A 26,765-nucleotide genomic window follows, 5' to 3' on the forward strand; every position below is an offset into this window, starting at 1 on the left:
TCACATCAGGACCTGATCTCGAGTCTCTGGCAGGCGCAAAGCGAGCAGGCCACCTCCAACCAGGGCAGAGGAAGCCAGAAGGATGGGAACCACCTTGGTTATCCCTACAAAGGAGGCAAAGATTGAATTCCCCAGGATGGCACCAAACTTGCAAAGCCCATTGAGGATGCCAAAGGCTGTTGCCCTGGGGGGAAGAAAAGCAGAAAACAATGGTTAAGAGGGAAGTTCTCAGCATAACTACAGAAGATCTGAATGGGTAATTTTGTGAATGCTCTTATGTTGCCCAGGCTACACTTCCAGCAAGTAAATCCAAGCAGAATAAATAAGTATAGAAATAGATGTTACTGGTTTGCATGTCCATGTGCATGAGGAGAATGCCTGTGTGTGCTCGTTTTCACCTTTTCATCTCAGCTTCTCCCTAGCCTTAGCTAGGGAGTTTAATCATGTTCTGCTAAATCATGTTGGCTCACTGTGACAAGCCTTTGTCCTCCCCAGAGAAAGCGAGACACAATCTGCTCTAGAACTTGTCAAAGCTCTTCCAAGCACTGGCTGGAGTGGGTTGTCACCAGAGAAACAACCATGGCTCTCCTCCAAATCCTGCTTCACCCAGCAGCTAAAAGCACACTGCTGTCAAAGCACAGTACTTCTCCTTACACTCTAGCTTACCCCAACAGCCTGAAAAGGGAAATAAAAGGCTTATAGGGATGTCTCAAGGAAAGGTTTCATCTGCAGCACGTTCTTCCAAAGTTTCCTGTGTCACCTCATCTCCCAAACCATTCTGTGCACTTGGTTGTCTCCAGGTTGTGAAGGGGAAGGATGTCACAGTGATGAGCTATGACAAGAGGCTGGAGCCAGATCTCTATGTACACTCATGAAAATGAGTTCCTCCATATTTGATCTGCCTGTAATTTCCATACCCCCACACAACTCCCTACGTACAACCCATGAAGATTATACTTGCAAATGTCTGTGCTGATCCAGTGTATCTGCAGGACTACCCAGCCCTTAAGGATTGCTGCCCATAAAAAGAGTACAACTCCGCCATCTACATGTATCTAGAGTGAGCCTTGACTTTTCCCACCGGGAACTGAGAGGCCAAAAGCAGAGGGTGGAAACTAAAAGGACAAATACTCTGAGCACCTTTTGTCAGTGGGGTAGAGCTCCACAGTGATCACATCCAGGGCGTTCCAGGCAGCGATGCTGGCCCCGCAGAAGAGGCACTGCCAGCCGATCATCGCCGACTCGCTGTTGCCAAAAAAGAGGAAGAAGCAGCACACTGCTGAGATCAACATTGAGCCACCTATGGGGGAGAACCAAGAGAAGAACACTGGCATCAGTTTCCCCTGACCACAGTTGAGCAAACATGTTTTTGTTGATGAAGATGGCTTTCAAATGATGGCGTATCACCCCAAAACAAACTAAATCTGCAAGAATCCCAAAATACCTTGATGCTGCCTACATGTCATTCTCTGATGCTGGAAACCAGCCTGAAAACATTGTCAATGACCATCTGATCCTGCTGATAGTCCTGCTCTATAGAGATTGAAGATGGCTTTTCCAGGCAGTTTTCCAGCATCTCAGACTTCCAGATGGACCCAGGAAGAGCAGAGGCAAATAAACATGAAAGTCAACAAGGAGGAGGAATCATTATGAAGGTGTTTCAACCTGAGTTTTGAGTGAAGAGCTGATGCATTTCATATCACATTGAAATCACTTGACACATTTATAATCTCAATTAGGATAATTTACAGTCAATTGTATCAAGCACTCGAGGTCTCTTTTAATTATAAGAACATCATTAGATTTCATGGCACATTTGCACAAGAGCCATAATTTTATGAACACCATCGAGGGAGAGAGTGAGAGCATTCATGCTCAGTTAGGCACACTTCAGATTCAGAAACATTGATGGTTACATCACTGCCTCCTACCCCATTGGGAATTTTCACCTGAAAGATGCAATTTTGTGCAAAACCAAAATATCTTCCACCAGAAAGTCTGTTGTTACCGAAATATATCTCCATTTTCTACCAGAAAAGCAAACAAGCTTGTTTCTTTGTTTGGGCGTTTTTTTAATCAATTTGACACCATCCGAAATAATTTGGATGCTGAACTGGAACTAAAATGTTTCATTTTAGACATTACATTGCATTTTGCCACTGTGGTGAAAAAGTGCTTATGAAAAAGTGCTGTACAAGACTCCACATCCATTTCTGCTCCGTGGTACCTGACTAGACTACATTGCTTTCTGTGTGGATATTCTCTCTGCTGAAGGTACAGTACAGCACTAGGGTCACTATGTGTGCACCAAGAGATCTGACGTTTGGCACGGGAGAGAGTTTAGCAGAACATGATTAAACTCAACTGAAGTCCCAGTGAGACACATAACACAAAAGTGAAGTTCAGTTTTCCTGTTAAGCTGACCAGAAATAATATGTTCAACAGAGTGATACGGGTGGGTTGCCAGAAGGCTGCTTCAGTTGCAAACTCCATAGTGAAACATTTCAGTGTGTCGTTACTAGTTTTTGTCCTGTACTTTTCATTCTGCAGGAGAAGTAAACATTTAAAATTCCAGATGTCATCTCAATTCCAGATTTAAATGCTGAAATGCTGACATGTTTGCAGGGTGGACCATCTGATTCTCATTCAGCTTTATTTTCTTTCCTGCAGCCCCTTGGGTTTGTTTGGGTCTTTTCCAAATTCATTACATGGATTCTCATTTCCCCCCTGCAGTGTGCATTCCTGATGCACCAGCGGTATCATCTTGCTTACCTTAACCTGTCTGACAGTGAGGCTAAGATAACTAAACTGCCTTCTTAGAAGAGAGAGTTGAACTCAGGAGAGTGAGTCATCCCTCATCCCTGAGCCATATCCCTGATTTCATCAAACTCACTTGGCTGTCCCTTGAGGCGTGAGTCCCACAGTACCTGGAGAGCAAGTTCTGAACCCTGGAGGGGGCAACCTGAGAAATTGCCAAAGTAATCGTAAAGCTGATAAGGTGATAACTTATTCCCATAATGCTAAAGGGCAGCATCTTGCTTGGCTGTGATATGGTCAGTTATTCTACCATATGCTCTCTGAAACTCTCTGTAAAATCATTTGAAAACCAGAAAACCAAAAGAGGGAACTTCTGGGCTGCCAAGCAGCTGCATCAAATCATCTTTGTGAATATTCTTTGCTACAAGAAAAGCATTTATTTATTTAGAGTGCTACAGACATCAGTATCAACTCAATGACATCAAGAGGTCTTGCTTCAGCTCTCACCTCATTGTGCTGAGCACTGGATAAACATGCAGGCTTTGACATAAATGTCAAAATAGAAAGGGGGGATGTCACAGATACACAGAAAAGCAGGGTGGGAAAGAGGGGAGCAGGTAACTTGCCTCACCCGCCAGCCTTTTTACCCTTCCACTCCATTTGATACAGGGATGATTCATCCTGAGCCAGCTCAGCTTGTGTTAGTGTGTGCAGAGGCAGCAAGAGCTTCACATTGACCTTGGCTCTTTGCAGAGTCATGCTCCCACCCATGACCTGCACCATGCACCCACAGCCCTCACTCACCGATCATCTTTATCCTCCCTATTTTGTCCATGAGTAATGCAGAGATGATGTTGCCCGGCAGCACAGACAGGCTGCCCAAGAAGCTGACCAGGTAGATAAGGAAATCGTTGTCCTCCTCAAAGTCCAGGTGACAGCCTTCCTTCTCCTTCATAAACGTGCTGTTTATGAGCCTGCAGTTGATGAATTTGTGTTCATAGAGATCTGCAAAGGAAAGATGCAAAGTCCTGATCCTGCTTGGCTGCTGTTCCTTCATACAACAGCAGCAGAAGTCAAGACCCAAACCAAATCAGAGATCTGGGAGGTGCTCCTCACTGCATGCAAATAACCAGGGAGTTTTTATTTCAGTGGCAAACTCTAGCTGCATGCTTGACACATTGTGGGTGTGAGCTCATGCACTCCTTATATTTGTGGAGTTACCTGGACCAGTATTCCCATGCCACAAGGGCAGGCAATGCTGGCTCCTGTTTTCATGGTGTTATGGCTTCTTCTCTATCAGAGTAAAGTGACAAACTTTCTCAGGAAAAATTAATGAATATTTTATTGTTTACAGCCATCAACCACAGTTGGTTAAAATTTCATTTGAAGCCAAATCTGTTGATTAGAGCTGTTAAACTGCTAGGCATTTTGCCATTACCTTAACCTGCCAAGGTCTGAGCACAGACTTTTGCATTTCGTGTGCAGCATCCAATGACACCAGAATCCATGTAGATAGAAACACTGATGCAGAAAACTGAAGCCTCCTTCCAAATGCATCACCCTCTTTCTTTCCATCACCTCTCTCATTCATACCCTTCACACACACAAACACACAGGTCCCTATCATTCTTTCTCCTAGAATCTCATAAAGTAGCTCCTAATTGCAGAGAGAAGACTACAGCAGGAATCCCATTACCAGTGTTATAGAAGACAGTGGAGATGATGGTGCAGTTTTCAAAGAAGGTCTCGGTGGATGTCACATCTTCAAAGTAGCAGTCCTCAAACAATGAATCCTCAAATCTCACTTCCTTGAATTTCATGCCAATAAATCTAGGGGGCAGGAGACAGAACTTCACTTAGTTCTTGAGGATATTTTCTATATTATGTAGCATGGAATGGCTGTTTCAAGAAATAGAGCACTAATAGCAACCTCGGTGGTCATTTACAGAAAGGTGTTGCTTGAATGCATAACTGTCCTTCCAACTCCATGCTTACATACTTAGTAGTTTAGGAGGAGAGAAGGGTTTGAAGAGGGCATTTTTTTTAAAGAGAGGTGGACTTTTTAGTATTTCTGGCAGTTTTCCTGTTCCTCAAAATAGTCATATCTAAAAGAACATGCTTGTAAGGCTGAGGGGATGTAGATCCTCTCTTGTTCAGTACTAGTACATCTGAGGAAGACATAATTTCACTCAGAGCATGGCATTTTCTTTGTGAGCTGACCTTGCTGCCTTCCTTATTCTGCCCCTTCCTCCAGCATAAATAAAACCAGACATTATCAGGAGCCTGTTAAGCCATTTGTTGAAAGGCTTCTGACAGTTGTTTAAACTCAAACTGATCTTTTTAAGCAAAATTGCAGTAGTGCTTTTAGAGAGAGTGGGGAGATTATTTGAGTTCTGCTTGTAACCATCGCTGTTCGAGGACTATTGCTTACCATGTAATGAAAACAGATTACACCAAAAATAATCAGCTCTGTCAGGTGATTGATTTCTCCTCTGATGGGAAGCTTGACATGTCTGACTTGCCTTCCTGAAGGATGACACAATATTGATTTACCTGTGAAACTTTGCAGGGACACTGAGAAGATGTATTAGCTAATGCACAGGGACGTTTGGAAGATGTAAGGAGTGATTAAGAGCAAGCATTACTGCTCTAGCTAAGGAGGCCATGACTGTCACCAAATAAAAAGCCTGCTAACATATACCCAGAAACTTAATTGAATTGAGCACTTACAGCACAGTCGAGAATGATGGCTGTTTACACCATTAAATGAGCACTGCAGGGCTTCTTAACTGAAGCTACTAACAGCTATTATTAATGCACAAAGTACCACAAGAAGACTATTCAAGTCTTTTGCTCCATGTAGAAGGTCTCATAGGTCATAGCAAAATTTACTCTGTACTGCATATGCTTAGTAATAGCCTGTGATGAATTTACTCCCAAAGGTTGTTAGAAGCCCTTTTCCTGCACTTTGCTTTCTTAACATCCATCTTTAAAACTGTCATATGGCAGTGAACCGGTGTTCAATGGAGTCTTAACTCACAACCAAAGGCTGGAGGGAAAACACAGCTATAAATCATATTGAGATTTGCTCTAGGCAATACTGGAATATAGGTTTTGAGTTTTTGAATTACAGAGGACCAAGGCAGGGGAATAGTGATGAACATCATGGTTTTATGTCTTCATCCTGCAAGGTGCTGAACATCCTCAAAACTTAATGAAGCCAGTGAAAACTGGGCATCTCCTGAGTGCACAAAGAGCCCCTAATTCCTAAATTTGACAGCCATCCACTTCTCACCAGACTTTGTTTAGCTGCTCAATAAGCAGGGGAATAGGAATTCTGGAGCTGGATTTGCATCATCAAGCCAGAGCTCCTTGCTGCAGAAAAGGTCTCCAGAACAACAGAGGACACATGCTGGGATCCCCTACCAATATCTGTCAGATATACACCAAGGAAATGAACACAAACAGTTTCTGAGGTGGGTTGAGGTATGGCTTCATCTGTAAAGATTAAAATGAGTGGTTTGTGTAACACTGAAAACCCAGAGGGACTTCCTAAAATAGTGCAAGGCAGCTGGAACAATACCCTGTCTAGTCTATCTGGGGCAATAGGATCAGGGCAATAGGATCTCCACAGAATGCACACAGGGGTATGTTTCTATTGTTTTATTGGGATTTAGAAGAGGAATGATGGCTTTCTACAAATAACTAGCATTCTCAATCACAGAGTGATTGAGGTCCATGATTGATACAGAGGAAACACCACCAGGCCCAGCCCAAATAGGAGGAGAAAGGAAGGAAAGCAATGATGTTTTGCTAGAGTAATTTCACTCACTTCAAAACACTAGAGGAGAAGGTGAAACACATATTGTGTGGAGAGATGCCCAAGGGGTGTGAGAGAAATAAAGCAGTACAACTGGCCATGGCACAGCTCGTAGTAATGGGCTGCAAGATGGAGACCAGTGTAACATGAACAGAAAATAACTTTTTTACTTGGAAATGCAGCAGCAGAGCAGCTTCATTCCCAGTGATGAATGAAGCCTGAGACCTGTAGATGTCAGTGTGTGCTAAGGAAAGAGAAGCCACTTCTGCACTCGGAGCAGTCTGGTGGGTGTCCACTGCCCTGCACCCAACGAGGGGCTGCTGGAAGCAGAGCTCCTTGCAGGCATCTCTCTGGGTCTGGAGATGCGAGTGGCTCAGGCAGAGCGTGGAGCAGGGATCCACCTACAGCCCAGGCAGGACTCCACATTGAAGTGGGTAGATGCCTGAAGGAAGCTGTGACACTGCAGGGTGCCCAGGCTCCAACAAGTTCCTGGGAGGACCTGTGGACCCATGGAGAAAGAAGTACACACTGCAGGAGGGTTGCTGGGAGGATTTATGACACCATGAGGGACCCACACTGGAGCGGTTCATTCCTGAAGGACTGTTTGCCCCATGGATGAGACCCATATTGAGACAGTTTATGAAGAACTGGGGGAAGGACCCACATTGGAGAAGTTCATGCAGAACTATTTCCTGTGGGAGAGACCCTACACTAGCACTGGGCAGCGTGATAAGTCCTCCCTCCAAAAGGGAGCAGCAGCAAAGACCATCTGTGATGAACCCCCCTTCCCCATCCCTCTGCACTGCTGGGGGAGGAAAAGGCAGAAATTCAGGAAGAAGGGAAGGATTTGAGGGGGGTGTTTTGAGATTCAGTTTCTATTTCTCATTTCCCTACTCTGTTTTGATTTTCTGTTAATAAATCAAACCTTTTCTCCCCAAGTTGAGTCTGTTTTGCCTGTGGTGATAATTGCTGAGCGATCTCCCTGTCCTGATCTCGACTTGTGAGCCCTTTGTTATATTTCTATCTCCCCTCTCCAGTTCAGGAGGGAGAGTGACAGAATAACTTGGTGGGCATCTGGCACCCAGCCAGGGCTAAACCACCACAGTCCAAAAGAACAGCAAATTTTCAAGTTGGTAGAAAACGAAAGGAAAAAAAGAGTTTTCTAGCTGTATCTCAGTTCACATACATCACACCAAGTTCTGTTCACTCACTTATCGTTCTTGTATTCCCCATTTCTATGGATCTGGTTTTCCAAGGTGAAGTTAAAGGTGAAGTGTGACACTTCTTCCTCATCAAAAATCTTCACTCGGGATTCATACGCCTCTTCTTGGAGATACCGGATCATATCAGGGAACCAGACAATAAGGCCATAGTAACTATAGCAGGATGGGAGACATATGTTAGAGATACAAGATATTGCAGTGCTTTTCAATCATCTATTTCATACCTTGTAAACTTGGTAAACTCTTAATACAACTGCATTTCTGATACAACTTCTTGCTAAGCTCTGACAGGGAACTGTGCAAGGTGTCTCCCTGCTCTAAACTCTCTACTGATTGCAGAAGCATCTTGATCCATTTCTATCCACATAAAGCAGGATAATTCATTTAAGTTTGACTCTTTGACAAGGAAACACAACAATGTGCTTTCCTTGCTGCCCAAGGGACTAGCAGAACAGTAAGAAATTTGGGAACTTGATTCTGTGGCTCCTCACAAGGCAGACTTCTGCAAGTCTGAGGTTTAAGTGAGAGTTAGCCAAAATTTACCTGCAGTTTAAATTTAGGCTCACCTGAATAGTTTTGATCTAGACAAAGGAATAGATGAGAATCAGACAGGATTGTGTCCTTTTTTTTTCGTGCGGACAAGATGAAATGGAAGATCTAGAGGTGAGAAAGTCGATACACTACTGCCCTACCGACCGCTTCTCAAGCCATGATTTGTTCAAAGCACCTGTACTCTTATCAGATTGATGAATAGTTCACAGAACAACAAGGCTTAGTATACAAAGACTCTTTGAAATAAAACCAGGATTAATTTTGCAATGGCTTATTTAAATGTGTAAACAAACTCTGAGGGCCCTTTAGCTTCCTGAAAAGAAATCAAAGTACCACCTTACCTTAAGGCCATTGTAAACCAAACCACAGCCAGCATCAGTGTATTCATCCTGTACTGGGCTGTTAAACAATATAGCACATTGTCCCAGACCTACAAATTGACAAGAAGGAATTAACTTCAAGGATACCCTAGCAGACACTTGACATTAATCTCTGAATGCATCATAAATCTAATGTTAGTAAAAAAGGCCCACGGGGGGAAGGTCAGATGTGAGGCTTATATTCAGTGTTTGCTCAAAATTATGTTTCTCAAGATAAATGGCTTATAGAAAGATCATTTACTCAGCTATCTGCCAGAGTGCTTGATCTGAACCCTCTGTAATGAGCTGGAGTGCAGGACTAGGGCTAAGCTGGGACAATGCAGTGTGTCTGTCAAATGTTATCCTAGATATGAGCCTGCTCTCAGATCCCTTGACAATTTTGTCTTTTTAAATATATGTATGGTCTCAGGGGTGCTTCCAAACTGAGCCCCAATGTTCACTGCAGAGCAAAAACCCAAACACAACTGGCACTTTAGGAGGGGTAAGATGAACTCAGGTAGGGAAGAAGCTAAGCAGAGCAGAAGGCAGACCAAGATCTGGTCTTCTTGACCTGTTGTTCCTGCCAGGAACATGAGAAGTTGTAACTTCTCATTCTTTTAACTTGCCACATAAATATATTAACAGTATAGCACCTGCAGTGCTATTAATTAAGAAAGACTCTCCTTTACTTTAAGCTCATTCTCCTAGACTAGAAGATCTAGCAAGATTTTCCACAAAGTTCTGCATGAGCATAGGTAAGCAGCACAGCATAGGTGAAAGCTTAAATTATCTGAAGAGACAGTATAACATTGTTAGAAACTCAGTCTCAGGAATAATGAGTAGCAAACACTCTTCTGAATCCATTGTGAATGGTAAATCTATTTAGGCTTGAGGGAGAGGGCCCTCTCTGCCTAGAAGAAGAGTCAAGTGTTGGGGCTATGGCTGGTCCTGGAAGCTCTGCACAGCTGGGCTATCATAACACCTGAAGGGGCATTTTGGAGCCTGGATGGACAGGTGGCAGTTTGCAGATGCACACGTATGCATAGAAAGCGCAACCATTACAGCCCTTTGCAAACACCAGCAGACTGTTTTTGAGTGAGACTCAAGGTTTCAAGACACAATGACCTGAAGAAATGAGGCGCTGGAGCCCAAAGCTCAAAAGACTGTGGGATGTTTTTTCTTGTCTTTACCTGTTTTAAAGTAGTTGTTATTCTGACCAGCCACCGCTGGTACCAGGTCCCTGTTGAACTCTGGATTTCAATAAATTCATCTACTTGCTTTGGAGTTTTGATATAGGAAACCTGTGGGGGGAAAAAAAAAGAAAATTGAACCCAAGTTCCTAGAATTGATCTTGGGTAGATTTTAGATTCCACTGTCCAATGTTTCCACCATCTTTTCCTTGAATGTTACCACTAACAATTGTGCTGATTTAGCTACAGCAAGAAATCTTATTATAGAAAGAATCCTGCCTTCATTCCATCCATCCATCCATCCATCCATCCATCCATCCTTCCTCTCTCTTTAAATACTTTAAATGCATCACATCCACTATGATCTTTCATTACTGGCTGCTATGACTCTGTATGACTTTATTTTTCTGTCTCTTAGACTCCCACTAGAAATTAGGACTGGGCAATTATAGTAAAAAATGTCCTCAAGATCCATCACTTGTATCTGCATCACATGGTGCCCTCAGAATCTCTTTCTTCAAAGACAATTGACAGGAATATTCTCATTCAGCACCTTTTAAGTACCACTGGGAGAGCTTGCATGACAAATGAAGGGGTAGATGGGAATCTTTGCATCTGAAAATGCATCCTGTCATCAGGTGAGCTCACACTAGGCAATCAGTTTGCTTCCCTGAAACAGTCTGAATTTTCAACACGGAGTGCTTGAACTGGACTGCTCTAAGAAACCTTAAAAATGATTCCCAGAAAATATATACTCAGTAACTTTGACTAAAGGATGTATTCAAGGAAACCAGAACTGTTTGTAAACACGAGGAGGGGGTGGATATTTACTGAATAAATTTCTGAGTACAAACAAGTGCCTTGGCTCCGCTGCGGAGTCTCTGCGTTCCTCCCTCTGGCACCGTTTAAATGTCAGATCTGGGAACTGTCCCGGTACCAGCTGACTCACCACAAACTGGCAACTTCTGACCTATCAGAAAAACACAACAACTGACAGTTTGTGCTACACCAGCCACACTGATTCACCCATGCCAAGAGATGCCAGGGAATCTTGATTCAGCTGGCACACCGTACCTTGAGGTGTGATATTGAGGTCAGCTCATGCCATAGCAGTTGTGACACTTTTGGATGGAGTAATGAGCGCTAACGGGTGCTTCACAGCTGCCCTGTCATTCTCCTACTTAGCTCAGACTCTCATAGTATATATATACATATATATATATATATATTCAAGTTTCAGGCCTCTTTGCCTCCCATCAAGCGTCAGGACTGGCCAGACCATTGTGGTGTTACAGCCTTTGCTATCAAGGTTCACATTAATGAAATGATTGGTAGCTAAAAATAACACATGCTGATTAAATTTCTACCTGAACCTACACACCGTTGTCATGTACAGATATTAAAATCTAATTTTCTTGAAAGATCCCTCCTAAGAGGCCCTGCTTCAGGACAACCCTTCTGAACACAGACTTGCTGTCCCGCTCGTTGAAACAGACTTGTTTCACACACAACCATATCTCCTTTTCTCCATCCTTTAAGAGCAGGCATCCTCTCAACTTTGACAGCATTAATCAAGAGCTGTTCCCTGACTGACTCACCAGGACTTTACAACTGAATTACGGTAATTTGCAACCAACCCCAGCCTACACCTTTTACCTCATTTCAGAATTCATGAAATCCACTGGTGTGACCTTTTTCACAACAAGCAGCAGACTAATGACTAATAGCCACTCATCTCACTTTCCCTTGGATAAATTAAAGATTGGGTACGAGGCAGGTGGAGCTTGGGAAGCTCATTAAAAGGTACATGAAGCCTAATCAGAGTTTGATTAGAAGCCAGAATGGAGAAAACAGTGACTCAGATCTCCCACATGACTAATATCTCTCTTATTTGCTTTTAGTGTCTTAGAGCAGGCCAATTAAGCATGTGTGTAATTGGAAAATCACTGGTCTATACACTGTAGAGTAATGCAGAGTACTCACTGCAATTCACAGAATTGATTAATTCCTACAAATACACACTGGCTTCTAACTTGAAATGCACAAAATGTATCTCAAAGTCCTGTCTTGTTTTTCTCATTGCTGGGAGAGGTTATGTTGAAAGAGTCCCAAGGGGGAACACATTGGTGCTGTGCTGCACCAAGGAAAGTATGTCCAGCTTCTCTTTTCCCATTCTGACAGCTTCGTTAAACTCACCGTAAACACCCTCTCTGGCTCACCCTTGGCCCGCATGTTGGTGTCATGAACTTGCTTGAGGATCATCCAGGCTTCATCGTGTTTACCTATCTGAAAACACCAAACAAAAGGATAACAAACGTTGGAGTTCCCACCTCTGTAATTTATCAAAGCACAGAGAGAAAGCCATTCTAGAAAGCCAGTAGAGTGGAGAAGCAGAGATGCAGCACTGGCTGCGTCAAACACAAAGAGTTGAAAGCATGGTTTGTATTCACAGAGTGTAGTACCTCTGTGCTGAAGAAAGGAGTTACCCTAAAACTATCTGAGGCAGGGGAGGAGGCAGAAACAGAGTTTAAAACCTGATGAAAGAAGAGGAGATAGATGAGGACACCTGGGTTCTAATCCACATCTGTTACAGACTTGCAGAGTTGACTTGAGCTAGATATCACCACATCTCACAGCTGTGAACTGAGAATAAAGAATACTTGCTGAAGATTTCTGAGGTTTATGTGTTTTGCCCAGTAGAATGTACAATGTCCTTTGCTCTTCTGCCAGGATTCAGTAGTTACATGTCCAAACTCTGTGAGATGTTTCCAAAATGCCTTTGTTTGACTTGTAAGATTCCCACCTTCTTTCTGTGCCACACTTGGCAGTGAAACACTACCCATCACTGGCTGACCACCTAGTCTGTAGTCTTGGGTAAGTGATCTGTGGAGCTAGTGCAGATGTGTTTTTGGTCCCTGAGCTCGTGCTATGTGTGTTTGATGGGACAAAGGAAGGCAGACAGTGACACATCAGGGACCAGCTATGCTCTGCTAATGTCAGACCGCCACGTTCAGATGAATCATCTTACCTCCAGCAAAAACCGTGGGCTTTCAGGCATGAACTTCAGTGCCACCAGGGAGGAGATACAGGGCAGAGAGCAGACAAGTACAAAGACTCTCCAGCTATGGAAGTGGTACTTGGTCCCCATACTGAACCCCCAGCCTGGAAACAGCAAGAGCCAAAAAATAAAAATACTGAGCAGGCACTGTGAGGTTTTGTCTCCTAAAGCAGCTCTGAACTTTACAGCTTTGTATGACACAGGGAGAGGCTGAAAGTTTGCTATTCTTAGTAATGACAGCTCTTAGAGGCTCAATAGCACGCTCAGCAGGTAACAGCAAGTGAGATTATGTTCGTTATAGAAAATGGAACATACTTGCTCAGGCTCTGCCTTTTAAAAACCTTTTGTCTTTGAGTTTAGAAATCATCTCGTGATAAGAATAGCTCCATGCAGCTGTAGCCAAGTAAGGGTGGGAAAGGGTAGAGGAATCAGGGCCATAATTTATTGCTTGGTGATGTTACAAAAAGTTTACAAGGGTTAAATGTTCTCTGATCTGAGAGGTATGTTACAGACAGCTCCTTTCTGTCTCATACATCACACGTACTTCACATTTTATGGAAGGGTGCTAGGAAGGCAAGTTGATTTTTTTTCCAGACATACAAAACCTTGAACTGGAATTCAAACTTAGATGATTCAAGATGCTAATCCTGCATTTGTGATTTCCCCTCTTCTGCATTTTTTCTGTCTGACCAGGTCAGCTCTTCACCCCGCTAAGGACTAGAAAGGACAGCAGCATTCTTAGACTGCTCCATTTAATTTCCCTAGGCTCAAATCTCAAAAGAAACGTTCAATTCATTTTTTTTCAATAACTATTTTTATCCACATAATAAGGAAATCATCAAGCAATGGTTTTTTTTCAGAGGTCTCATCAGTCAGTCGTGGCATTCTACTCATTTCACAAAGCTCCAAAATAATAGGTGGAACATGGGAAAACAAAATAAAACAAAAAGAAGTGATAAAAACATAACATCAAAAAGTAATTTGAAAAATTAATGTAATGTACATACAGAAGGGTTTTTAAAAGCAAATGCAGTTGCAGGTGATTATTTCAACCTGACACCACTACATAGTAATTGTATTCCAACAGTAAGCCTATTGCAACAGTCTCTTGTCATATCAATCAAAAGCATTAATATTTCTTCATAGTACGTGTACTTTAAATATCGTGAAGAAGGATTGATAGATAGAGAAATGTTAGTGATTTCTTCATGGTCTTTATGGCCTGTCCTTGTTTCCTCAAACAGGATTTTTCAAACAACTGGTGTCACTGAATACTGAAAGGATTAATCTTTTCCAGTAGATATTTGCTTCTGATGCTTTCCTAGGATATACACAAGTTACCAGGAATACCATGTGATGTGTAGATTTGTAGTTTCTCCATGCACGAATATGTTTCAGAGTACACTCATCTTCTATCTCTCCTCCCATTTCCAGCTCTGGAAGGGGAATCTATTCCAGTTCTGAATCCATTTACGTGCACTCAGATGTGACTCCAGCCTATCACAAGCTGGGGAGATGTGCCACCAGATATATGGCAGAGAGTGTTGACACTTGGCTAAGGAGAAGCACATGTGCTGTCCTCACTGCTATCATCCAGAGCACCCTGTAATTCCCTGATTAAAGTTACTTATTTTTGATAACTGGACCAATTTTTGCAATATAATCTCAGGCCAGTTTTCCCTGAATGTTTAGTTGAAGAACTCAGACTCTGGCAGTACAATTCAAGGGGTGTATTTTAAGCTTTTGATGCAAAGCAGCCCTCATCAGTCCTATTTACAGCTTCAGTGTCTGTCAATCAATCATGCAGTCAATTTATCAGACCTTTTGTGTGCACTTTAAGCATTCTTTATGCTTGGATGTGTAAGGACTGACTAATGCTACCCATGCCGGGGTTTTAGGGTAGTGATGCTGTCAAAAGTCAAAAGCACAAACCAATTACCGTAATGTGGGATGATGCTCCAAGCCATTGCTGAAGCAAAAATGCCACCAATCATCCAGAACATGCAAAGCCAGCTCAGGTGTTCTCCCCTCTTCTCACGAGATAGGAATTCAGAGAAATAGGCAAACACGATGGGGAGGGATCCCCCAATACTGAGGAGAAAAAAACAGAATATGGGAAGAATAAGAGTCGTCTTCAATGCCTTTCTAGTTAGGATTGCACAAAGAGGGAAGGTCACGCTCAAAGATAAGCTGCACAAAAATGAGACTTGCAGGAAAAATGCAAACCTCTCTTTGGCTGGGCTGGTCTTAGACATCAAACATAAACATGATCCTTCTCATGCTGCGAAAGCTGACTTTCCTGTACAGTTTATACAAAGCCCTGCTCTTCACCCAGACATCTGCTGTGATTTTGTGAGCACTTATTTTAGGGAAGCAAAATACAGGCAGGTGATGGGAGGCAGTCAGGATTGTAAACCGAGGTGGGTATTTATCATTCTCATTTGCCTTTCTGCACAATTTAGGCAGCACCAGAAGAATGTCAATGACCAAACTTTCCTACTGCTAACACTTTAAGGGTCAAGAGTGAGGTAGCACAACATATGCTAAACAGCAGTGCCATCCCAGCTCGGTACCAGAAATGCATCTCCCAAAAAGCCTTCCTTCTACCACATGTACACACAAACTGCTGATCTGTGATAGGATTCCTCTAGGATATGGGACAAATTCAGCAGTTACCCACCCGAGGCCTGAGATAAGGCGGCAGAAGAGGAAGAATCCGTATCCCTGGACGAAGGAGGAGAGGAATGCGAAGGCAGCATTGATTGCAAGTGATATGATGAGGCATTTCTTTCTTCCCAGTTTATCAGCAAGGCCTCCCAGCAAAACAGCCCCCACCATCATTCCTAAGTAGACTATCAAGCCTAGAAGTGAGAGAGAGACAGAGTTTGGTAACTGGGTGGTAATAGTATACAATGTAGAAGCAGATCTGAAAGAGCCCAGATAACAGCTGAGGCCAACCTGGAATACTATGTAATAGAGATACCCCCAGCTCCCCCAAATTAGCTATTTCAGATACTAGAAACTCCACTCATTAGTGGAATCTAATTTTCCTTTCTTGTGCCCATGAGCTTGCATCAGTCTTTACTGCATCCCATCATGCAATACAGATGTACCCTCATTTGACCAGACCCACAACTTTCTTTCCCAGTCTTACTCCTCTCATATTGCACGTAAGCAATGGCCAGGCATAAGCAGCTTAGGATGCACGTGTCCCAGCTATGTGCCACCAACGATACAACAGAAGCCTGATGTCTTAACTCCACTAACCCCGCTGAGTGGGACTGAGGATGTGTAGGGAGGAGGCTCTCTCTGGCTGCTGTTTATGCTCAAAGGAGGCTGCTAAAGCATGGATAAATCTCTTTGCAGGTTACCTATGGTACCCATGCTTCCTCTGCAGTTTATTATCTCTTTCACTCTCTGCTTTTCCTAGCTTTGCCTGAAAGGATCAGTCTGTTAGCGAGACTCACCTTGTGTAGCACAGGTACTTCCTTCATTACTGAGAAAAGATCTGACATCTTACTAAAGGACAACTTACAGAAAAGAGTGCAGTCTTGGTCTGAAAACTTCAGAGGGGAGAACCTACTGCTTGTCTTGGCAGTTTACTCTGTAGAGTTATCACTGACACTGTGAAGAAAAATGGATCCTTCTTTTTAACTTGACTTCATTAGATCCTTCTACTATGAGACCCTCGAAGGACAGTTTCAATGACTGTATTTATTGTCAAGCTCAACAGGAGAGAATGGTTTTCTGCTCCAAATAGGCTCCCTGTACCTAGCTCAACTAGTTGTGTTTGCAAGTCTGGCCTAGAACACACAGCAGTTGCCCTTGACTCTTCTACTGACATTGCCATCAGAAGGCTCACCTATTCTTTTTCAATGTGGGTACCAGTGTAAATAACACTAAATTTATACTGCTCAAAGGACCAGGAATGTATATTTTTTTCAATATTTTATCTACTTTACAGTTCTAGATACTCCAGTGAGCAATCATCTTGGGAAGAACTATGAGGAGCTATGGTCCTTCTGCTGGCAAAATTCCCGTTGAAGCCTGCAGGAGTTAAGCTGTGAAAGGGCAGCACGATCAGATATTAAGCATTTAAAATCTAATAGCAACCAGTGCTGGAGGGTTGGAAGCATTGATCAGCTAGAGTGAAACGATTTGTACTGCTGTTAAGGAATAACACCTGGGAGCTGCTGAGTCCAGCAGCTGGCAGCTCAATGGAACCAGGAGTTTTAAGGCTGGATTGGCCTCTGGGCTTCGTATTTTTGTTTTAGGCTTGTCTGTGAACAAATGTCTGCTCATTCGTTTGAGCCAGGAAAGATGGAAGGAAGGGACCAGGCAGGAGCACATTTCTCCAAGGCTCCTCTGAAACAGCCCAGATGAGACAAAACCACAAGACAGACAATCAGCAGGTGGACCAATGCTACCAAAGCTATTCTGAGTTTCACAGCATAAAAGCCCTTTAAGGCCCTTCATGCTTTGTCCACGTTGCTGTGTGTGGCTGCAGCTGCCTTGGCCTTAGCATGGCAGGACCAAAACTGATGACAGATGAATTTACTGTGTGCTTTCATGGCTCTGCCAGCTGCTGACATGGAAGGGCCTGGGGCAGTACCTCCAAGCACACTGTCACTGCAGTGTCTACCAAGCTGCCTGTGTCTCAAGAGCTGTCTGCTGCAAGCTAATGGTCCACAGAGTGGGAGCTGTGTCACCATCACTAAGTTTCAGAAGAAAGTGGTGGCAACCTCTGTGTTTCCTGAGGAGCACAGAGATGCAAGAGTCTATGTTAGAATGGAGACATAGAATGGAGAATGTCTGCTGGCTGGAAAGCAGAACTAACAGTGCAAGGAGTTCTTGAGGTAAGAAAACGGTGTTTGGGGACAGAAGGCGTATCAGGTTCAAGACACAGATGAGCAGGGGTTGAAGGAAATAGTTATAACCCAAGAAAAACAGTAGTGTTCCCTGCATCTCTGGACCATAGTGAAGGCAGCAGATGTTGAGCAAGTAAATACACTGCCTTCATAGGAAACATTCATATTTGCTGACTGAAGAAATGCAGCTAAAAGAAACATCTTTCAAGCACAATCAAAGAACATCCCTTTAGAGGTTCATTCCTCACCTTGAACAGAGTGTTGACTTCTCTCAGGAGCCAACGTTCTCCCCAGGACCTGTTCTGTCAAACACTTGGGAGACAAGGTGACCAAGAATTTTGTTGCAATTTGTTAATGTTTAAAGAAGATGACCAGTCTGGTGACTGAAGGCTGTTCTGTGCATCCAGTAAGGACAGCTGAGGACTAATGCAGAAACTAATTTGGCAGCTGATTCTGTCTTTCCTTTGATTGCAAATGCTTGCACTTGATTTCAAATGCATCAGTAAATTAAAAGCTATGCAGCAGAGATCCATCGCAGCAACTGAAGGATGTTTGTCTTAGGTGGCAAAATTCTGACTTTTCAAATTTCCCCTGTTTTATAGCACAGGGAGGTGGGATCACCCCTCTGTCAGCAGGTCTGCCTTCTTTACTATCCATAAGATATCCAGCAAGCAATCAGGATTTTGTGTGTCAGTCAAAATATCTGTTCTTGCCTCTTAACATCTCTTGTACCAGAAGCGTGGCACAGGCTATCACCAGCACAATTATACCTCCACCATAAGCCTCTAGCTCTGTGCAATCAATACCCAAGCTCCCTGCTCTATGTTCCTGACCCAAACTGTCCTGGTGAGGTGTGTAAATCTGTCAGACACTGATCCACAGTAGTCTGGGAAGGTACCTACCAATCTGAGAATCTATACATCTCTTTCTATTAATTTTGACCTCCAGCTTGTTTGCTAAAGTGCAAATTACACTGGAGAGTTGAGGCAAAAAAACTGTCCAAAATCATTCTGAAGGAAGAATCTTAATGCAGTGCTGTAAGGCTTAAATCTTAATGCTTTTAGCCTGGCTCCTAAGCTACACTTAACAGAGCAGCCCTGATGGCAGCCAGAGGACAGAAGGGATGATGCAGCCTGTTATCAACTCACAGTCTCTATGCAAGGGAGACAGTCTTCTGGAGAACACAAGTGCTGGTTTTTACCTCTGAAAGAGACACAGCCCAGCAAGAAAATTCCAATTTTAAGGAGAATTGCACCAAGAAAAGTGATCACTAAAACATATTTCTTTTCCTGTGTTGCTTCTGTACCCCAACCATTCTATGGAACAACATTACAAGGCTTTGTAGCAGAAACTTTACTTCAAACCATGAGGACCTAGACTGTGCTAGGAAGGCTCAGCTTCCAAATTAACACATGCAGTGGTTCAGTGAAATGTTAAGGGCAACTCTGAATGAGACATCATTCGCAGACTGTTCCACGAGTAACAGAGCATAATGAATGCCCGTGGGAAAGTCTGCAACAGCCTCCCATAACATTGGTGGGGAACTAAAGAGCAGAAATCCTAAGAATAAATTTCAGGTTGTGACTCATCCAATACTGAAGTTATAAGGAAAATATGTGACCACTGAGTGGGCTTGTTCCCATTGGAAAAGAGGTAACGAATATAGCATTTTCACACTAAGAAATTTATTACACTATATTGAAGTCGTGTGCTCCCTGTTAGACAAGAACTGTGTACTTAAAAGATGAAGTTCTAGAACTAAGGAAAGAGGGATACAATATAAGGCTCTGTGAGTGCTAAATTGTATTTTTACTGTTTCAGTATAATTAAAGAAGACTCACAAGGGTTTCAGAAAGAAAACAAAAAAGTCAAGTTTTACCTGATTGTCTGTCACAAGCATGAATTTGTTTCATTGAGAGTTAATGGGATTAAAGCTCTTAAAACTGAGGCACATCTGAAAACAATCCCTGTCAAGTTGGGACAAAGACTTGTGGAATAAATGGAAAATCTGAGCAGGAAAAAAAAAAACCCCAAACAGGTCAACAGGAATAATTAGTCCCAAAATCCTTGAGGCTGTCAGAAATGTAAGGAGACTGCCTGGGTCCAGGTCCAGGGCTATCTCACCTCTACTGACAGGTCTGCACAGAGCCAGCAAACACAGGAAAGTGGAAGTTCCTACCTGCCTTCAAAGCCCAGACCACTACCAGTATAATCCTATTGTAAAAAACAATTAAAATTAAAAAGAAGGCTTTGGAAGTAAGAAAATGTTTGGACAACAGAAAGGGATTAGGATCTTATATATATCTTGCTATTGAAACTGTAATAAAAATGTGATCCAAACACTCTTACCAGTGCAGCATCTGTTTGACATGGATACACTGTATGGGCACAAACAGAATTTTGTGAGTCAGATCTGGACAATTTGAGAGACGTATGAGGCAAGGCACAGGGTCTGATTGTGCCAAAGTACTTCAAAGAGAGGAATAACCCAGTGATAGTCCTGACTGTCTTGTGCTTTAGAGATGTCCAGCGTGTCCCAGGGCTGGGAACAGTCTCAACAGAAGATGAGCTGAGGGCTGAGCGGCCTTTTTCCCTTTCCTCTTGATTTTTTTTAATCTGCTTTTCCTTATAGGCTTACTAGTCCTTTCCCTACCAATCACCCTGACCTCATAAATGGAAATCAAATGAAAGGGTGGTCCTGCTGCCCTTGCCTTGTTGACTGTACAAGCAGAGAGACTCCATCCCCGGCTAGCGGCTCTGGCACTGAGCGATGCATTGCCCACGTGAAGGGCAGCTTTCTGTTTTCAGAGGCCTGAGGGTGGGTGTTGGTTAAATCTGACTGCAGAGATGGAGGAGATTCTGCACGTTAGAGCCCAGGGCGTGTGCGTGAAGGTGGGAGAGCTGTGCTGCGGGGCTGGCGAGGCAGCACACGCTGCGGGCTCCCGCCGGCGCTGCCAGCACAACGTGGGTGGCTGTTTACACTCAGTCAGCTTCGCAGTCCCCCCACGGGACTTGTCCATCACTACAATATTCATGGGACCATCTGGTTCCCCCCACCCAACCACTCTGCTAAAGCAACATTTTCAACAGAGGAAGCCAAACAGATCCTTTGCTGTGAAACAAAAACCTGTTTGTGCTGCCTCTCATCAGATGAAATTCTCACAGTGTTTATAAGTGGGGATGCAGCCGTCCCCATACCGGACCTGCACAAGGCGTGGGGTGTTCCCAAATCACAAAAACACTTTGTTTTCCCCCTACCCTATCCTTCCAGCTCAGGGTGGTGATGCTCCCTGGGCTGCAGGAGCATTTCTGCCCAAGAGCAAACTTGCAGCCAAGAATTCAGGCCCAGTGCTCAGGATGTGGACAGGGGCAGGTCTCATCAGGGTTTATCTATCAGGGTTCTATGGCCGTGAAGGTGCAAAACAGGCAGCCTCAGGCCATAACAGAGCAAAAGAGCCATGGCTGGGCTCGTCTGCACTTATCCAGAAAATATAGCAGTGATGAAGAGAAGCCACTGAGCTCTGCAGAGGGGATTAGGATTTACTGTCCTATCAGGTGAATTCAGGTCAATGAGAAGCTGAGGCCGGATTTTATCTCAGCTGATAATAAAACACCCTCTTCATACCCCTAAAAGCAGAAATATTGTTACACATCCTATTTAACCTGACTCACACAGCTTGAATTGCTGTATAACTACATCATTACTAATAGGGTCTTTCCTCTATTCTTTTTAATCTGACATTGCAAGATTAAGAACCTGTAAGATGATATTCCCCTTAAAATATTATCATTAAACCATAACAAGGAAAAGGGAGCTGTGTGCCTGCAAACTAGCTTTTATTCTCAAGCATTGTTGTGGCTGTTTTGCAGTTACAGGCAAAGTCCTTAAAAGTTCTCTTGTCTCAATTTGCTGAGCTGTGAAGTGATGGTAACACAACTGCAGTTCTGGGGGTCTGGGAAGTCTGATAATTTCACCGTGCCTTGAGTTTCTTATCCACAGGATGTGAAAAGGTTTACAATGTTACTGTGGCACCATTCTTTATGTTTGCTGTGTACTTACTGCTCTACATTTCCAAATATTCTATTTAGCCACTCCAAGAAGTGATCAAAAGCCCTTGAAGATATAGAGTTATATGACATTGCTCCAGATAATGATGCCCTGTGCCTTTCGTCAGAGAAGTACATACAAATTTTATGACCCTTCATGTGATTATCCTTAGCAAATAAGAATTCTGACAAGGAATCCTGAAAGGAATCCTCTGTTTCAGGAAATTCAAGAAATTATTTCTTTTTATTGCCATTGTTATTATTGTTACTGCTGCTGGTGAAAGCTCTTCAAAGCAGATCTAGTTGAGTTGTTTGTTTTTGGGCTTTTCTGGTAATACCTCTGCAATCATTTCCAAAATAGAGTTTCAGAAAAACTCCAAAGATGTGTTTTGTCCCACTGGGGATATTTAGACCTAAAATAGCTGTTAATTTACATCCGATGACGAGATGTTTATTTTGAGAACCAAATGTAAACGTTTTCTGCAGAAGTGTCACATTCATTTCACACCTTTCTGTGGACATCTGTTTATTTGTAATTTTCACATCATTTGCTCACAATTTGCTTGATATTTTTCCATTCTGGCTTTCTGAGGGAGGACAAATATGCACAAGTATTTAATGCAAAATGTCCTTTCAGCAGAAGGTGAACTTCACTAAATTGGTCTTTAGGGGGCCTCTACTTCAGCTCTCTTCTTTGTTCCTTCCTATTTCTTTGAGAGTTTGATTACTTACCTGACTTATCTCCTATATTTGTTCCCTCCTGATCTCTCTTGTTATAGTTGAGACCTTCTTGTGTGTTTAAATGTTGGCAGCTGCCTGGAAGCTACCTTAACTCCACCTGAGATACATGATTACGTTTCCTTGCAAAATGTGATGAGAACAGTCCCTTGGGAATAAACAGAAGCTCACCTGTAGACATCTATTGCTGCATGGGGATAAAGCAATGGGCATGAAGTCGTGTCTGGGTAATAACCCCATTTCCCTAAAACCTCATGACAATTTGGGGAAAAGCTGTGCCTTCTCTAAACAATTCTCTGTTCATTCTGTCCAGACACACTCTTGCAGGATCATCGCTGAACATGAAATTGAGGTGAAGAGCTCTGCGATTGCTACCAAGTCAGCCTGTAAGACTCATTGAACCCTGCAATAGCACAGTGTGTACACTGTTGTGGGAATGGAAGCACTGAGGGGAACGAGCATGTATTGCAGGCTCTGAGCTTTCTTAGGAAATATCTCTTTCTCTAGTTGCAGGTGGCTGGGGGTTGAAGCTAATCCAGGAAAGGTTTTTGAGGAAGATTATCTTGTCTTCATCGGTAGCACCTCCCCAGACTTTCCCTTCAGCACCTGGTATCTGTCTGTCCTTATCATGCTGTGTGCCCACAGGTGCTCAGAAAAGGGATGAAACCCTCTTGCAAAGGACAGTACTTGGGACATCAGGCTGTGCTGGAGGCAGGTCTGCACTCAAACCTTATGTCCCCGCACTGCCCTGCTGCTTCCCAAACCTCCAACACCCTCTGCTCCCTGCTGCTGCCCTTAGTTTGGCAGAAAGCTCTCCTCCTTCTCTCCTGACCCAGAGGTCTGCACTTTTCTCCTCTTAAACCCTCCAGCACCCACTCCAGCTTCCTCATACCCTCACTTCTTGGTCCCCTCAGGTGTTCACAACTCCTACCAGTGCACCACTCTGCAATCCAAGGCTCAGTCACCCTTAATTCATTTTCACAAAGGATCATCTCACAAACCTCAGATCTAAGAGGAAACCTGTAGCTGAAAAACATCCAGCAGACAGGAAAGGATGTTTAACAGATAAGACAAACAGAATCAGTGACACCCCTCATGTACAGCACCAATCAATAATAACTTAGTGCTACCATAAATTTCCATTTCCTCTGTGCTTCAAACTAAGATGAATCAAGTTGTTTGTTTGTTTGTTTCTAGGAAAATTCTTTTCCTTTCCTCATATTTAAGACACAAAATAGTGTGAGCACAAGCCTTGACAGCAGATTCCTCAGACAGACAAGCTAAAGATAGAAGAAATTGTTCTGCAAAACCAGGTTCTCAAAAGTTGTCTTTAAGAGTGGGCAGGAAAAGCATAAAAAAAGAATGCTCTTCCCCTAATTAGCAGTTCCAGATTATCTTGGTTAACTAACACACAGGAGGCTGGAGCTGGGTTTGCATAAGGACCCAAATGTCTCCCTGCTTATTCAGAGCTTATCAGAACACCCTGAACTTTCAGGCACAAAAATACTGAGCTGGAAAAAGCAGGACGAGCTCTCTGGGGAGATTTCTTGTTCATTTTATACCTGTGATTGGGCCAGAAATACTTCAAAGATAGATTTTCTTGTGACATTTGAAGTTTTCTGACTCAGGTGCCTGGCAGAGCTCAAGCTCTACAGAAAAAAGGTATTTATGAGTTTCAGAAGATCTCAGCTTCCATATAGTCACCAGAATAAATGACCTGATTTTCAAAAAAGGTCTCACCACTGAAAAGGCACCCAGCCTGGTATCTCGTACGGAGCTGCTGAATTCAGAAGTCCCTTTGAAATCAGGAGCCAGTTGTGTTTTGCTGTTACATTTCTGACCTGAGATATTTTGAGCTAGAATTTTGGAGTGGCTTGTGAAGCAATAAAAGTTAGTAAACTCTAAAAGGCACAAAATTAAGTACAGACCTAGCTAACTATTAAAATAAACATCCTGATCCTCAGGTTTAAAGAAAAAAACAAGAAAGAGGAAAGTGTCTATGAAGAAAGAGGAAGGTGTCCAGGACCTCAGTACACTGACAAGAGGTTTACAGAAGGATAATTATCTACTGTCTTTGTCACATGAAATTAATGCAAATAGAATGGAGTCAAGGACTGGAGACTAAACCAAAATCTGCCTTTACCTCACATCAGGCAAGGCTTCTGGCCAACATGTCAGAACTACAGGTCCTGATGATTCCCCTGCAACCCCAGTACACGTCTGTGAAGACAGTTTCCCCCTCCTAAAGCAGTTCTTCCAAGAACTACTTTATTTTCCTTCCAGATGTGCTGTACTGTTGCACAGCTGGCTCTCACTACAGGCCATGCTGGATACTTTCCTGATTCTTGGAGATCTGGGAGGCTTTGCTGTCTTTGTCTTATAATGTGCAGGGGAAAAAATTGTTCATCCAAATCTTTCCACACAGTTTCACTCCCAATAACTAAGCCTTTATAGTTTGACCAAAGGGAAATGTCAATGGTGATGCAAAAGGGATGTTGCCAGTAGCCTCAGCCTTTTAATCCCCATGCTGCACATTAATTGTATTCCACAGACCTAAGAGGAAACCTCCATTGGCTGCTTCTGATCCAGTACATGTTAGCAAACTGCACTGACTGAGAAGTTCGCACGCAGAAGGAACTGACTGCACAGCTAATCTGCCAGTTGGGACTTTGGGCTGAAGGGAAACCTGGGTTAAGTGGAAAACGTTGGAGAGCAGGACAGCATCAGGAGCCACAATGTAAATACCAAGTGATCAAGAGCATACAGATCCTTGTCTTTTATAAGTCATACTCAGATGGTATTGCTTTGTGGACTTCTCATTACAATGTAGCTTCTAAAAGCACTGAAATCTGAGTGACTGATTCCTCAGGTAGGAAAAGCTACCTTTAACCTTTCACTTATCTGCCCTTGAACACCCCTGTGAGTTTTGCCCTGTGAACCTACTGACTGTTAGCTGCCTTGTTCAGATCCAGCCTGCAGTAACCACTACTGAGGCCACAGCACATTTGTAAGGTGGTCTTAGATATGGTGCAATCCTGCTGCTTTTGAGTAGCTGCCTTCTCAGCAGCATGCAAACCCCTCTTGAATCAGATCCACCCAGCTGAGACTGTGAATGACATACAAGAGGAGAGTCATCAGAAGGTCTTGAAATCAGCTGGCCACTAGAAAAAAGACGTTCTAGCTACTTTCTAGTGCATTAGAAGAGGTGCTTGCAAGTGGCACTTACCCAGCATCCCTTTGTTCGAACTGGATAAGCACATGTCCTTCTCAGCACTGGGAAGAACAAATCCAACCACAAACACCTCCACCCCGTCTGCCATCAGTGCCAACCCTAAAACAAAGAAGAGGGTCCACTGGAAGCGTCCGTGGCCACACTCCTCAATGATGTTCTCATACTGGTGGGCAAGTTGCTCCTCGTCCTCCATCCTTTCTGCCATAAGGTCAGCACGGTCTCTGTACTCATCATCCACTGCAGGAGCTCGCTTCTTCTGCTTTTCTTTAATGTCATCTGGGTGTGGGATCCCTTGGTACTCCCCCTCATAGACCTCATCATCTTCGTCATGGCCTTCTGTAACATCACTCTGAGCATCTTCTTCCTGAGCAGGCTCATCCCCACCACGGTAGTAGCCGTCGTTGGGAGAGTACCCTTCGTAGTTACCATCCTGGTACCTGTAGTCATCTGAGATTTGGTTTGCCTCTCTGCCCCCTTGGTAGAGGTTTGTGTTTCTATATCTATCATCCATTCTGGATGGAGTTTTCTAAATGCTGCAGGTCACTGTGTGCAGATACTCTAATATATTGATTTGTGCAGCTTCTGGTCCTGGTTACTTAAACATATCTTCTCTCTGTTCCTTGGAACTAATGGGTTACACAGCTTCCCAGGCTCAGAAGGAGGGTTACTATATAAAGTTTCTCTTTGACAGAGTCTCACACAGCTTTTGATAGTGCTTCACTTTTCAGCTGTCATTTGTGACTTGCTGGCTTCTTCTGTGCTTTGGGTGGGAAGAGCTGCTGTCTGGTGAACAGCAAGGGAACAGCAAATTGCACAGCCAGGGAGCTAGGAGGATTTGACAGGTTTTTCCTGATGCATTATGATGGTGAAGGTCATGTCCTGAGAAAGAGGAAACAATAGCAATGAGACAGCAGTAAGCTT

General features: G+C 43.4%; 1 protein-coding gene across 2 annotated transcripts; it reads right to left on the reverse strand.

Moving 5' to 3' along the window:
- Positions 1–26,355, reverse strand: SV2B (synaptic vesicle glycoprotein 2B). 2 transcript variants are annotated; one of them, XM_010204777.2, is made up of 12 exons: positions 25,839–26,355; positions 15,640–15,820; positions 14,899–15,050; positions 12,930–13,063; positions 12,098–12,187; positions 9,902–10,012; positions 8,694–8,782; positions 7,789–7,953; positions 4,454–4,587; positions 3,562–3,762; positions 1,141–1,300; positions 1–184 (listed from the first exon to the last, which is right to left on the reverse strand). In XM_010204777.2, the coding sequence occupies exons 1-12, from the start codon at positions 26,353–26,355 to the stop codon at positions 1–3; spliced, it is 2,118 nt and encodes a 705-aa protein (XP_010203079.2). The 2 variants fall into 2 exon arrangements, with proteins under 2 accessions (XP_010203079.2, XP_061855839.1); XM_061999855.1 differs by lacking the exon at positions 3,562–3,762.
- Positions 26,356–26,765: the final 410 nt, after the last annotated feature.

Source organism: Colius striatus, chromosome 7 (genome assembly GCF_028858725.1).
Source record: "Colius striatus isolate bColStr4 chromosome 7, bColStr4.1.hap1, whole genome shotgun sequence".
Classification (NCBI taxonomy): Eukaryota; Metazoa; Chordata; class Aves; order Coliiformes; family Coliidae; genus Colius; species Colius striatus.

Coding starts and splice junctions, on each gene's coding strand:
- SV2B (XM_010204777.2), bottom strand. CDS start 26,355: ATGGATGATAGATATAGAAACACAAACCTCTACCAAGGGGGCAGAGAG. Junction 7,954..8,693: donor TGGTTTACAATGGCCTTAAG/GTAAGGTGGTAC, acceptor ATCCTGCTATAG/TTACTATGGCCTTATTGTCT. Junction 4,588..7,788: donor GGGGAATACAAGAACGATAA/GTGAGTGAACAG, acceptor CCTGCCCCCTAG/ATTTATTGGCATGAAATTCA.